The 14,371-nt window shown below is 49.5% G+C and overlaps 1 protein-coding gene across 2 annotated transcripts in view; it reads right to left on the bottom strand.

The window, feature by feature from the left end:
• The window catches only part of SMAD1 (SMAD family member 1), a 540,132-nt gene that overhangs the window by 22,931 nt on the left and 502,830 nt on the right, over positions 1–14,371 (bottom strand). For both annotated transcript variants that reach the window (XM_069631222.1, XM_069631223.1), the window contains one exon: positions 6,106–6,362. In XM_069631222.1, the coding sequence (XP_069487323.1) occupies positions 6,106–6,362 (257 nt within the window). The remainder of the gene's footprint in view (positions 1–6,105; positions 6,363–14,371) is intronic.

Below are 14,371 nucleotides of genomic sequence, written 5' to 3'. Positions count from 1 at the left end.
GACGTCCGCCCCGTGGTTCTGGTGTATCGGGAGATCGCAGCAAGATGAATCTTGATGGACGCGTGTGCCAGTCCAGCCTTGGCCAGCGTCAACAGGTACGGCAGTACTTGGGGAGCCGTAATCCTTAGAGGGTTAATCTTCTGTGCGTGGTACCAGACAGAGAACTTTTTCCATTTGTGTCCGTAGCATTTAAGAGTCGAGGACGCTGTGGCCTTTGCAAGAACCTCTCTGCAGTCGGCCGGTATGTCGTATCCTCCACACTCTAGCGCTGCAGGAGCCAGGCCTGCAAGTTCAGCGACTTCGGGTCGTGGTGGAGGATGGCGCCTCCTTCCCTGGAGAGCAGATCCGCGTCCACTGGCAGCTTGATTGACGGGGACGCTGACAAGTCCAGAAGGTCCAGGAACCATATCTGCCTCGGCCACGCAGGTGCGACGAGGATCATCCTGCACCGTGACCTCTTGAGCTGGTTGATGAGCCGGATCAGCAGTGGCAGTGGAGGGAACGCGTATAGGAACAGGCCTTCCCAGGGGAACGAGAAAGCATCGCCCATGCTCCTCGGCTGGGGAAACCTGCTGGCGAACCTCCGGCACTTGGAGTTCGTCGCCGTCGCGAACAGGTCGATCTGGGGTGTGCCCCACCGTCGGAAGAGGCGATCCACTATATCCTGCCGTAGTTCCCACTCGTGGCACGAGCGCAGCTCCCTGCTGAGTGAGTCGGCGATGGTGTTTTTTTATCCCTGCCAGATGAAACGGCACCAGAAACATCCTTTGGGCGACGGCCCAATGCCACAGGTCCTGCGCCTCCTTGGACAGTGCTGGGGACCTGGTTCCGCCCTGTTTCCTGATGTAAAACATGGTGGTGGTGTTGTCGGTGAAGATCCTCACCACCTTGCCCTTGAGGGACGGAAGGAAGGATCTGAGGGCCCAAAACACTGCACGGAGCTCCAGGACGTTGATATGGAGGGACTTCTCCGTCGGGAGCCAAAGGCCTCTCGCGTGCAGATTTTCGGTGTGCGCTCCCCACCCTTCCAGGGAGGCATCCGTGGTCACTGTCTCCTGTTGGCCTGGAAGTCCATGCCCGCCGTCAGATGCGCGCGGGTGCCCCACCACCGGATCGCTCGTCGGAAACTCTCGTCGAGTGTGATCCTCTCCTCGAAGTCGCCCGTCGTTTGGATCCAGCGCGCGTCCAGGAACTCCTGCAACGGGCGCATCCGGAGCCTGCACATGGGAATGAGGTAGACGCAAGAAGACATCATTCCGAGGAGGGACTTGATGGACCTCACCTTGGCCGCGTCGGCAACCAACATCCGCTGTACCTTGCCCAGGATGGCCCTGGTCCTTTCCTCCGATGGGGAGGCCCAGAAGGGACACTGTCGAGCTTCGCTCCCAGAAACAGTGCGTCTTGCGCGGGTACCAGGTGGGACTTGGCGTAGTTCACGGAGAATCCCAGGTCTGTGAGAAGTTGGACGGTCCTTGCCGTGTGCTTCACGGCGAGCTCCCTCGTCTTGGCTCGGATGAGCCAGTCGTCCAGGTAGGGGTAGACGTGGATCCCCTCTCGGCGCAGCTGCGCCGCCACTGGTGCAAGGCACTTGGTGAATACCCTGGGAGCCGACCGTAGACCGAAGGGAAGGGCTCTGAACTGATAGTGATGCCCGTGGACCACGAACCTGAGAAATTTTCGGTGCCCCTTTAGGATGGGAATATGGAAGTAGGCATCCTCCAGCTGCCCCAGGACGTGCTGGAGGGTGACCATCCGGAACTTCTGTGCCTTGATGAACTTGTTCAGCCGTCGTAGGTCTAGGATGGGGCGCCATCCTCCCGTCGTCTTCTTCACGAGGAAGTATCTTGAGTAAACTCCGGAGCCCCGAAGCCTCTTTGGGACGAGTTCGATGGCGCCCTTCCTGAGCATCGCCTTTACCTCCCGGAGAAGCTGAGGGACGTGAAGCTCTTTCCTAGCCACAGGGGGGACGCGCGGGCACCTTCTTTGAAATTCGAGCGCGTGGCCCTGGGCTAGGGCGTCCAGCACCCAACGGTCGGTGGAGATGGACTCCCACACGCTGACTAAGCTCGCCAGCCAGCCTCCCACCGGGGTGCTTCGGTGGGGGCCTGACCCCACGGCCGGTTCAATCCTGCTTAGATGAGGCTTTGCCGCCTTGACCTCCTTGGCGACGACGGCGGGGTCCGCCTGACTTGCCTCGTCCCCTGTAAGCTTCCTGAGACGACGAACGGGCCGCTTGATGGTAGGTGGAAAATCCGCCGCCGGAACCTTTGGAGGCACCCTTGCCTCCGCCGCTCCAAAAGGGCGGCCGCTGTTGCTGGAGAACCCAGAGCGCCCGGGCCGTCTCCGTGTCCGCTTTAATGGCTTGAAGGGAATCGTCCACCGTTTTCCCAAACAGGTTGTTCCCATCGAACGGCATGTCCAGGACTCTGGTCTGTACATCTTGACGGAAGTCAGTAGCCTTGAGCCATCCACGCCGCCTAAGGCACACGCCTTTGCCCAACTGGCGAAATCCAGTGTCGGCGATGTCCGTCGCAATCGTGATGGCGTGGTCCGACGCCACCTCACCTTCCTGCAAGATCTCCAGGGCATCCACCCTCTTGTCGTCCGGTAGGAAGTCCAGCAGGGGAGCCAGTTTGTACCACAGCTCCCTGTCGTAGCGGGCTACGATAGCCAAGGCGTTAGCCGCCTTAATCGTCGTCGCTGCAGACGAGATAACCCTGCGCCCCATCGTGTCCAATTTCTTTCCCTTGCCGTCCGGCGGGGAAGTCGACGTGGAGGCCGCACCCCCCCTGCTTTCTTCCTGGCCGCCGCGGAGACGACAGAGTCCGGGGTAGGCTGTGCCCGGAGGCACAAGGGGGCCGCGTCTGGGACCTGGTACTTCTTCTCGTACCGGTCTCTTCTAGCCGGCGTCGTGGATGGGTTCTTGAGGAGGGCTAGGCCCTCATCCCAAATATCGTCCAGTAGAGGTACCGCGAGGACCGTCTTCCTATTGGCCTCGCGCCGCTGATAAAGGAAACCTTCCTTCTTCTCCTCTGGGCAGAGCTGGAAGAGCTCGGATGCCCTGGTGATCATGGAGTGAAAAGATCCAATCTCGTCGGGCGGGGAAGCCCGGGTGGGAGGAGACGACGGCAGATCCTCGTCTTACACCTCGTCGTCCATACCCGTCGCGGCCGTGTTAGTCCCCGTATCATCCCCTCGAGTCGTGGACGGGGAGGAGGGCTGAACGGGGCGCGATGGCTGAAAAGGAGGTGGAGGGTGAATCCTTCTTTTCTTAGGAGGGGGGCTGCCCGAAGGGCCTGGTTCCGGGTCCCCCGACGGGAGTGGTTCCTCCACTGGTAACGGCAGTCTCGTCCTTATCTCTGAGCATAAGGACTGTATAGCCAACAAAATGGCCGCCGAGTTGTCTTGCGGCACTGGCAGAGGGGAATCCGACGGGCAGTCAGGGGCCCCGTCGATACCCTCGACGATGTTGTCTCCTGCGTCGGGATCCCTCCCGACGGGCTGGTCTTCTTCCACGCCAACGCTGTGGCTTAAGACCTCGATCGGTTCTTCCTCAGAAGTTGAGGCCGAATCCACGAAGACCTCCTGCCCCCCCTTTTTCTTCTCCGTCGGAGGTTTCACAGGGGTCCTGTCGATGGGCATAAAAGAGGACTCCCTCCGCGGTGGCAGGGAGACTCTGAGCCCCGAGGTCGCCACCACTGGTGTAGCCTCCACAGGCTGAGCCAGGGCCGCCGCGACTGTCTCGATAGAGGCCTTGGCCGGATGGATTAAGGCTTTCACCACCTTAGGTGCGCTCACCGCCTTCTCCTTGAGGGGGGAGGGGGGGGACACTGCCTCGCTCCCCCTCCGCCTTCGAGCTCGACCGGGGCCTCTCCAGGAGCTTCGCCGGGTGCTCGGCCTTCCGCTTACCCGACCCAGAGCGTTGGCTCGTGGTTGATGGTGCCGGGGAGGGTGCGCCCTGCCTGGCGCCCGTAGAGCCCGACCGTTCGGCGCTCCCGTGCCAGCGGACTCGCGGTGCTTGGCCTTCTGTTGGACCCCCGTCGCCGGGGCGTCCTCAAAGGTCTTAGAAGACCGCTCGGATTTCTTCCTCTTCTTCTCGCCGGACGGGCTCTTCCCTTCCAGCCAGTTGGCGAGACGTTGATGGCGGTCCTTCATGGTCCGCTCCGACATGTTGCCGCAAAACGCACAGTCCTTCTCCACGTGCGTCTTGTCCTCATGTAGGCAGCAAAGACAAAAGGAGTGTTCGTCTTCCTTAAAGACATTCTGCAGCTGGCATCCAGGGCAGACCCTGAACAGCTTTCCGGGCGTCGAGCTTCCCTTCTCCTGGGCCATGACCGAGATGGGCCTGAGAAACTTCTGGAGTCCTCCAAAAGCGTAGCTCGACGAATCTTCACCCTTGAGGGGCGTGGACGAATCCGACACGGGTCCCCGTTGATCGGATGGAGAGTCGGTGGAGCTTGATGCTCTTTTGACCGAAAAAAACGAAGTTTTTGAGAAAAAACGTGAAAAAATAGCACTAACGCTCGAGAGCAATAGCACGAGGATCCCAACACATGAACGTGCGGTAAAAATCTGAAGATGGCTGCCAAAGGCGGGGCTTAGGTAGAGGGCAGTCATTGGCTGTGGTCAGTATGACGCAGAGACCAGTGATTGGTTACTACTACGAAAGACAGATCAGAAACGAAACTGATACTGGTTTTTTCTTTACCGAGGATTTCCCAGCCTGACGACGGGGAATATTCATGAGCATGTGAATCCATGCCCGACCCCATGCTGGAGAAACACATAGTATCTGCAGCCGTGTCTGCAAAGCTGGAACGTGCCATAGCTGGAATGCGTCCCCCAGGGACCCCTGACCTTGCCACGCCCACAACGCAAAGAGGGGGCATTTGGAGTTCTGATCCAGAAACCCCCACCTATGCCAAAGTGGTAACAAGGAGTCGATGTGTAATTCCCACTTGTACCCCAGGCAGCTGAGTTTGTCTGCTTCTGCAATGCTGTCTCCAGGGAGATGAACCGCAGAGATCTACATCCCCTCTGACAACACCCACTCCCAGATAGCAACTGCTTGCATGCAGAATAGTACTTTGGAAACCGGATAACTTGCATTGGACATTCTGACCTGGACAGATGCTTAGTTTTGTTTGAGGTAGGGGAAGCCCTCTTAGAGCAGGGACAGAGCTATTTCCCTAATCCCCTTTTCTTTTGTTAATAAAAGTTTATGGTCAAAATCATAGGTCTATGTGTCCGTGGTTCATTCCTGGTTCTTCACAAAGAGCACAACAATGAAAGGACTAAAGCTGGTGGGTATTCTGTCCATTTATTTTGTCACAGCACAAACTCCTTCACCCATTTGGCATAGTAAATGCCCATGAAGAAACACATTCGTTAAGAGATTTCAATTTCTGGCAGGAGAGTGTAAATGTTGTAATTTTAAGGATGGGGTGAATGGTTGGAAGTATGCAGTGTTAGACATGCCAAACCTTTAGTGTCTTCATCAGTGATCATGAATTGTATATTGCTAGTGGCTATACAGTTAATAAATGATATGTTTACAGAGAAAAAAGCTTGTGTAAAGAAGGTTTTAAAAACCATAATTTAACAAAAAAAGATCTCTATGTTGGGAGAGGTGTTTGAGAGAAGTTAACTTTGGCATGCACTGAGGCGGTCTGGAAGAAATAGTTTAATTAAAAACTGTCACTCTTAATTATTGAAACAATAATTAACAAAATACAATTAAATTGGATTCATGTGATCAGTGATATTTTAATCTAGTGGGCCAGTGCAATCGGAACGGAAACAGTGAAATTATTTTTCTACTCGTTATGTAGGCCAATTAAAAAACATAAGAGTTGGGCCCTAGTAGTACAATACACATCAGTAGCATGCTTTTAATTTGCAGGTGGTGTAAGACTGACTTTTCTCAAAATACCTTTTTTGTTCAAAGGCATTCTCAAAATACCTTTTTTGTTCAAAGGCATAGGAGTACACTGCAGGGTTTCACTAGTCAATTATAAGATCCACCTACAATAATCTCTATTAGTGAATGTTTTTAAAAGATATGTATACATGTACAAAAAGGAAACATCCTACAAGTTCACTTACCTTAACAAAGCTCATACGAATAGTGCACATTTTTGTAAGTTCGTAGACTGTTTCAAAGCCATGATTCACAGATTGAGCGAGGAGCTGCGCAAATTCTTGATTGTTAAAAATCTTTAGACTGCAGCCACTTGGGATCTTGCACACAGTGGTGGGATGGAAGCCGTGGTGGAAGTTGCAATTCCGACTTTGTACAAAAATACTACTGTCACTGAGACATTCAGCATATACTTCCCCTCCAACGTAGTAAAGGTGAACACCTAAAAGAAGTGGGAAAGTACATTTACTGTGTGAAATGAGTTAGGACATGTTCGTACGTGTGTTCCACTTTTTTATTTCATTTAGTAAAGTTTGTAAGGAACTCATGGTGGCAACAGTAAAAACAGACACGTGATCACAGTTCAAGGATGTTTATTAAACTGTATAATGGGTGAGAACAACACTTAAGATGGGAGCAAGCTACAACCATCAAATAATAAGGCAGTCCTGGTGGAGTCTTGTCAAAATAAAAAGGGCCTATACTAAACAGACTACTGCCAAGCCTTACAACTAAGTAACAGAATAGTGTGGGATAATGTTCAAGAAAATAAAGAAGTGTTCACCAACTAATAAGTCAAGATGGCATGGCTAGGTCTCCCTTCCCCACGTTTTTAGCACAAGACAAAGCAGGACCTTTGAGCACAGCACACTCCTGGGCCTCACCAGTATGAGCAGTTCCTTTCAATGATGCCAGGACCTTCCATGGCAATGACTTTTTCCTGCAAAAGTCTTTTGCCTTAGAAGGCCTGCTGTACCAAAACAATAAACAAAAGTTCCTTTAGTAATCTTTCACGTTGGGCGATTGCTCCTCGCCCCTTGGATCTCCCTCAGCCAGGCTCTGATCCGTCTTGCAACGTTAGCCTCCCTCAATCGGGTTCACATCCATCATCAATTTCAATGTCTTTTAAACCAACTTTCCATTGTGGACATCCCTCAGCCGGGTTCACACTTGTCGCAATGTTTACTGGTATATCACTATTTACCTTCAATTCACAGGCATCCCTCTATCCGGTTCACATTTGTCAGCTTCACAGTTCAATCAGTTTTCTCCCATGTGCCAAAGACTTGAGTTTACGAGGGGTTTTGCTCGACCCTCGTAGGACCACTTTCACACTAGCCTCTCCTAAGGCCTCTTAGAATTTGTAGTTTCAACAAAAACACCACAACCCAAAAGGGCTTCAGTCAGAGTCCTTCGAATGAGCGCCCCTGTGACGCCTGACCACTGCTTCTGAACCTTTTACTAGGGTTTCTTTAAAGTTCAATTACACAATTCCTTTGTTCAACAAGGTTGCCGTCTGCAACTTTGGGCACAGCACAGTTTGGTTCTACTATCTGTCTTCTCAAATTCACCGGCTCTGCTGAACTGTTGGAGTTTGTCTCAGGAGCGGGTCAGACACCTTCAGGATTTCTCACAAGCTGCTTGTGGATAGCGCAACTTCGTGAGCTCAAAGCTGTAAATAATTTCTCTACAGTTGGAAAAATGTGATACAATATTGAGAAATCTTCAGTGACGAGAGGACACCTGCCCACCACGTTTTGCTCAGGTCAATATAAACACTTTATTCAACCATTCCTCTGCAGGTTATCTTTTAAGTGCGTCTGTTATACAAGTAGGTGATACATGTACAATATTCAATTAATGTTATGTTGAATCACAAATGCATGGCACATGCCGTCTGGCCATTCCCCTCTTTCCAGGATTGCTGCAGACCCTTCTGGTTTCAAAAGCCGCGCACCATGTCATTTTCCTGTATATTGTGAATTCAATAGGTCCAGAGTCTCAAGTGTTGCATCATGATGAATGCAGAACTGCTACAATAGGTGACGAGCAATCAGACCGCGGTGGTGGAAGGAAGGTTGACCGGGAATACTGCAGCCATCAGAACAAATACAATCAAGGTAAGTAACTTGCTCTTCAAATGGATAGTTTCCTCACACAGATTCCTCATCTCAAAAGACTACAAAAGAATTAACATTAGTAAGGAGGTCAGAATGCAAAGAACCGGAAACTGTAGCAGAAAAGAAAGCCCAAAGAGGGGACAATGCTTGGATACATGGTCAACTGCCAAAGCCATAGTCACTACCAGGGAAAAGGAGCTTGAACGTCTGCAAGCACAACCTTATGTGCCAACTAGTAACAGCTTAATGTAAGGCTCTAATCAATGGCAAATGTGATCTGTGATTCCTTTTACTTTGTTTGGACTAGAAAAGTCAATTATCCACTGACAATCAGCTCTGAACTCCATAGTCCTGGAAATGCAGAAACCAAGAACTCTCTTAGGCAACAACTGGGGAGTGCACGTCTGTTTTAGGAGAATGCAGAAAGAAAACTGGAAGATTAACCTGCTGCACAAAGTGGCATTTTGACAATCCTCAAAGTGACCCTTTCTTTAGAAAGCAAAACTAGAAACTGAGCATGAGAAAGGTTTGAAGTCCATTCACACATTTGGCCAACGTTATCGCTAACAAAAACAAACTTCATGGTCACTTACCACAGGGGGAGACATTAAAACCGAGAATGTCAAATCCCAACAGGGAGTAGCAATAATAGTTAAGCACCTTTAAAAATGACACCGTCGTCAGAATGGTGAAAAAGAAGGCTTATGCCAACGTTCTCTTAAAAACACATAAGTCATCAAATAGCCTTGAACAGGGTCAAGGACAAATCCTTCATTAGCAAAGGACAGCAAAAAGTAAATAACTACTACTGTGGTGCAAGCCATTTGATCACTGGTTACTGTCAGCCAGAGTCTTCCACCCACAAACAAATGGATTTACTAGCAGGTTTAAGGACAAAAAGCATGGCTTCCCCCATAATGTTTTCTGAAAGGATCCAATTTTGATATCTGACTTCTAGGGGCAAGGCCTGAACGTTGACATGCTTTCTTCTAATAGAGCATTCCACCCAAAGTCTGAACATAAACCATTCCTTACCTTAAATCTCACGTCACTTAAGGGAAGATCACAAAATAAAGCCGGACTGAGTAGCCTGTCCTTTCCCAATCGGGAATCACAAGGCCGATCCTAATCCACCTCAGCACAAGTGGAATGGGAGGAGGCATTCACCAGAGCAAACTCCCAAGCCACTACTAGTGCCTCACCCCAAACCCGCCTTGTAGAGAAACCCCTTGGAGCAGGACCGATGACATTTCTTGTTCGGAATTATGCTAAAGAGGTTGAGCAGTGAAATTCCCATTCTCCTCAATCCCCATTCACAAAATATCATCTCCTGGTGCCCCTTCCATTTGTAGCCACTTACTGACTGATGAGGGTGTCCTCAACCATGTTCTTCTGGCTTGCCAAATGAGCTACCAAGAAGACCAGTTCATTATCCCAGGCCCAAAATCAGAAAAGGTCCTGGCCTGTAAAATAGATCAAACACTGCAGATCTTGCTCAGATAGAACCAAAATGTCCAACAACTGAATGGAGAAAAGTAAACCCACAAATCAAATTGCCCTAAACGCCAGGCAGTTTCAACATCTGCTCAACAAAAGGTCCTGCAGATGACCGCCCCACAACTGTTCAGACATTCAACGCCAAGAGTACCACAAAACAGGTATTGTATATAGGCGATCGTATCAATCACTTTTAATATAAATGGCACATTAGTGATCGGCCTATAATTTCCGGGGACAGTGGGGTCTAGGTTTTTCTTTTTTAGCAGAGGTGTTATCCAGGCCTCTTTTATATTCTTGGGAACATATGCCTCACTAAAAGAGACGGTTCACAAACTGAGTAACCCAGGGGGCAAGTGTGTCCACAAACTCCTTGAACATGGTGGTTGGTAAATTATCCCCTTTACAAGAGGTGGGTTTCATACTTTGAATAACTTCCAAAACGTATTTCTCAAACACTTCTTTAAATGAGAAGGAGATAGAGCTATCCTGCTCAATAGCAGTGGGTGAGTTCCCAGAGGTTTTAACATCATGGAGCGTGTTCACCTGGTCTCTAATAGCATGCTGGTGTTTCATAGTTTTTTGAGTGAACCCATCATGAATGGCCTGGCATCAAGCATTGTCTTCTGATATCACAATTGTAGCCGGTGAGCCCCTTAACTCCTGCAGACCTCTCAGACCAATGAACTGTGGGTCTATCACTAGAAAAGATGCACAAAGCAATGAGGCCTAACCACCTGATCAATGCTGTCACAAGGACTCTGAAAGAGAGGATTGAAATGTGAAATGGCCGCCACTCAGTACAAGTGTCGAGGACAGCCACAATCAACTGTAAAGTGTTACATTGAGATTCAGAGTAAAAACTCTAGATCTCCTTTCAGAAACTAACACTGACCTAGAGGAGTCTGTCCATCTAAAGATGTGTTGTCACCACCACCACCCTGTTTGCAAACATCCTTGACACTAACCAGGCTAAAGGTTTGAAAGAGGAATTGGTAGTATCTCACACACTATGAAACAGTTACCTTCATTGACGCAGATGTGTTGAAATATGCATCCTGGAGATGGAGGGCTACCAACCAATCGTCTTGGAGGCCCAAGATTGGTGCTAGAATGACTATCTTGATTTTTCTTTGCCAGGAAACATGCTCAAACAGCTCAAATTGAATATGGAGCCTCAACATTCCTTTCAGGACTAAGAATTGCACAAATACCATGCCCTTTCCCCACATCTGACAGGAGAACATGCATTATGGCTGATGTGATTAGCAGCTGGGTAATTTTGCTGCATAAATGATAAACTGGCAGAGAGAACAGATAACTAGGGGAGTTTGCAAGCTGCCTCTGAAGAAATTGTAGGCATTAGCCAAGAGTAACGCTTTGTAAGAGACTATTCTGAGGTGATCTACCTCCTATCCGGCAGGAACTGCTTTTGGTTTCGGTAGAGTTCAGAGCAGTGAATAGGCTGGCTAGAGTGGACTGGATGTCCATAACTTCTGGAATGTCAAAGGTTGCAGACTGCTGACCTGGAGAGGAAGCTTGGAAAAATGCACACCCAGTAAGTAAATTAACTCCTCCCCCTACAACCCTTCTCTCACTTCAAAGCCTCAGGAACTTCTATGTGTTACACTGACCCTTCGGAACCGAATACCGTCATTCTTCAAGTCAGTTCACTCCTTGCTGGCAGAAACCCAAGCTCACTGGGGGAAATAGTTGGGCTAATCCCATGGTACCCTCCCGCTACAAGACAAAACCTATGGAGAAGGAGCCAGAGTAGATCTACAAGTAAAAATCCCCTAGGCCTGGGAAATAATGTTTACTTTACTTACCAAAACCTTTTGATACCTTGGGACCCTGTAACAGCAATCCTCTCAGACCTAACTGACAAACACTGGTCAGAGGCTCCCTTACTACTGGCTTATATGGGTCCTACTCAAATCGATTTTCCCCTGTCACATTAATACAAGCAGCCCTGCCTCTGCTGTGAAAAATTGATGACTGAGTTAGCAGCTAGCCACAGAAAAATCTGATGTCATGCGCAACAAGGAAGGACTGAAAATCATTCCTTTTTTCTCTAGCTGCTGTTCCCAGGGGAAATTACAGGCTGAGCACAAACAAATGCTGCGAATAACCACACTTTCAGCATGGAGTTAATCATTTCTATCTCCAAATCATTGAGTATGCATTTTATGTTAGTACTTGCAAGGCTAGGTAAGAGAGGGAAGGTAGAAACAGAGGGTGGGTGAGCCTGTGATTTGGCGTGGAACAGAGTGCATAAGACGAGGAGGAGCAAATGCCTTGACAGTTATTCTTGGTCTTTATCCTTGCTTGGTTGAGAACGTGCCTGACCACCAGGCAGGCATGGAAGCTTTTCTAAAAGATGTGTCATCCCTCGAAAGCTTTTAGAATGGCTTTTACATGCAGAGTCACTGCACACACAGATTGTACCCATAAAGAGAGTCTGCCCGTAAACCTTTGTTATGTACCCCCCAAATACACCATAAAAGGTTGGATCACAGCATAGGCTCACATGGATTGTCCGGTGGGTGTTGTGAAGAAGGGAGAGCAAGCACAAGAATCAAAATAATGAAGGCAATTCTTCCTGGGGACCAGAGTCAAATTCTATACCTTGGGAAGAAATGATAGCATAGGACTGTCCGTTTCATGCCACAGTATGAATATAACGTCCACTGGCTAGGGGTTGCAAAACATGCGGCCTACACAATTGACTCTCCTGCAAGCTTATGAGCAAGGGCATGTCTCTGAAAAACTACTGTTGCAGGAATAGCTCTCCATTCTCAACAGGAGCTGCAAGAGGCAATCCATATAGCCAGGGATGATTTAGCTGATTTCTTGCTAATGCTAATGTCAAGATCACCAATTGCCTCAAAATCGTTGAGATTAGGCAAGGTCTCTTGAGCCGAGGAAGCACGCGGCCTGGGGTGGAAGACTCAAAGGAGGTTGATTTGAATGAGAACTCATCAGTAGACCTAAAGAATAAACAGGAGAACTGTCCGCAGCATCACTTTGTCCCTATATAATACAATAAAGGGTTCCTTTGAAGAAAGGACCTGCACATTTTTGTGGCAGATGTTTTTGCCCCAAATCACAGAAGGCCACAGGATCTATGGATTTGTGAATTTGCTAGCCTAGAACCATATTTAAATTTACTTTCCTTTAAGAACAGGCTCTTTCACTGGGGCAAAGAAGATCAAAGCAATACTTCACGTTGGGGATTGGAATTGAGGGTAGCTGAGAGCCACTTAGCTCCTGCTTGTAGCCTAGAAGAGCCTGGTGCGCTTGACACCAACAGCTACCAGAAGATACTTTTGCCCCGACCGCCCACCCCCCACCCCAAAGCCAGCTGATGCCAAATACCCATCCAAGTGAATTTAACTCTGTCCATTTGGGACATCTATAAATATACATTAGGAGACATGCATACAACATTTAAAGCATAAGGGGTCATAACTAATGGACACAATTATATGCTTCCATCATCTATCTTGCCCAGTTGGCCCACTTGATCTCTTTCTTCTCTCCTCACTTCCAGTGTTATGCAGACGACAGCTCTCCTTCAAGTGTCCCTCCCCTTCCTCCTCCTCTCTCATCCCAGACTGTCTAACTGCCATTTAGTCATGGTACACTGCCAATGATCTCTGCCTTAATGCCAGTAAGACAGATCCTTTTCACTGGGGGCCCCAGCTCCCACCTTCCCTCCCGCCCTCCCTCCGGCCACACTATGGGTCCCGTTCCCTCATCCTCTTGTAAGGCAAAAAACCTTTGCATCATCTTTGATTCCTCCCTCTTCTTCTCCCTTCACATTGAGGACCTTGTCAGGAAGGAACAAGTTACTTACCTGTAACTGTTGTTCTCTAGCATGGGTCTGGCATGGATTCACATGCTCATGAATATTCCCCGTCAGGCTGGGAATCCTCGGTAAAGAAAAAATCAGAATCAGTTTTGTTTCTGATCCGTCTTTTTTAGTAGTAACCAATCACTGGTCTCTTGGTCATACTGCCCCCAGCCAATGACTGCCCTCTACCTAAGCCCCTCCTCTGGCAGCCATCTTCAGATTTGGTAGCACGTAAAGTGGCAGTAGGACCAAGAGAAGAGACGCAGAGGGGTAGGAGGGAGGGTTCGCATGTGAATCCATGGCAGACCCATGCTGGAGAACAACAGTTACAGGTAAGGAAATTGTTCCTTCACCAGCATGGGGTCTGGCATGGATTCACATGCTCATGAATATAAGAATACATAGCAGTACACACATGCACAACCACGGCAGGTGGCAAAAGGTTCAACATTAAGCATCACATAAACTCAACATCAACCAACTCTTACCTCCTCACCAGGCCCCCCTTCAGGCAAACCGGTTGCGCATGCATGCTTGCCGACTCTGGACTCCTCCCTGGAATCCCGGTCGATGCAGTAGAATCTCGTGAAGGTGTGAGTCGACCTCCATGTAGCCGCCCTGCAGATGTCCAGCAAGGGCACACCAGACAAGAACGCCGTGGTAGCAGCGATCGCTCTGGTCGAATGGGCTCTTCGACGGCCGGGCAACGGTCGGTTTACCAACCATTGACAGTGCATGATGCAGCCGGAGAGCCATCTGGAAATGGAAGCCTTCCCTTGGTTCACAGGTCCAAAGTTCACAAACAGCTGTGACGTCTTCCGAAAACTCTTCGTGCGGTCCACGTAGAACTTCAGCGTTCTAGCTACATCCAGTGAGTGCAAAGTCCTCTCGGCCGGCGACGAAGGGAAGAAAACTGGCAACACCAAGGGCTCGTTGAGATGGAAGTCCGACGGCACCTTGGGCATAAAGGAGGGGTCC

This window comes from Ambystoma mexicanum, chromosome 6q (assembly GCF_040938575.1).
Source record: "Ambystoma mexicanum isolate Mex_15411 chromosome 6q, UKY_AmexF1_1, whole genome shotgun sequence".
NCBI lineage: Eukaryota > Metazoa > Chordata > Amphibia > Caudata > Ambystomatidae > Ambystoma > Ambystoma mexicanum.
The sequence above is the reverse complement of the archived record's forward strand: the minus strand, read 5'-3'. Positions and strand labels throughout refer to the sequence as shown.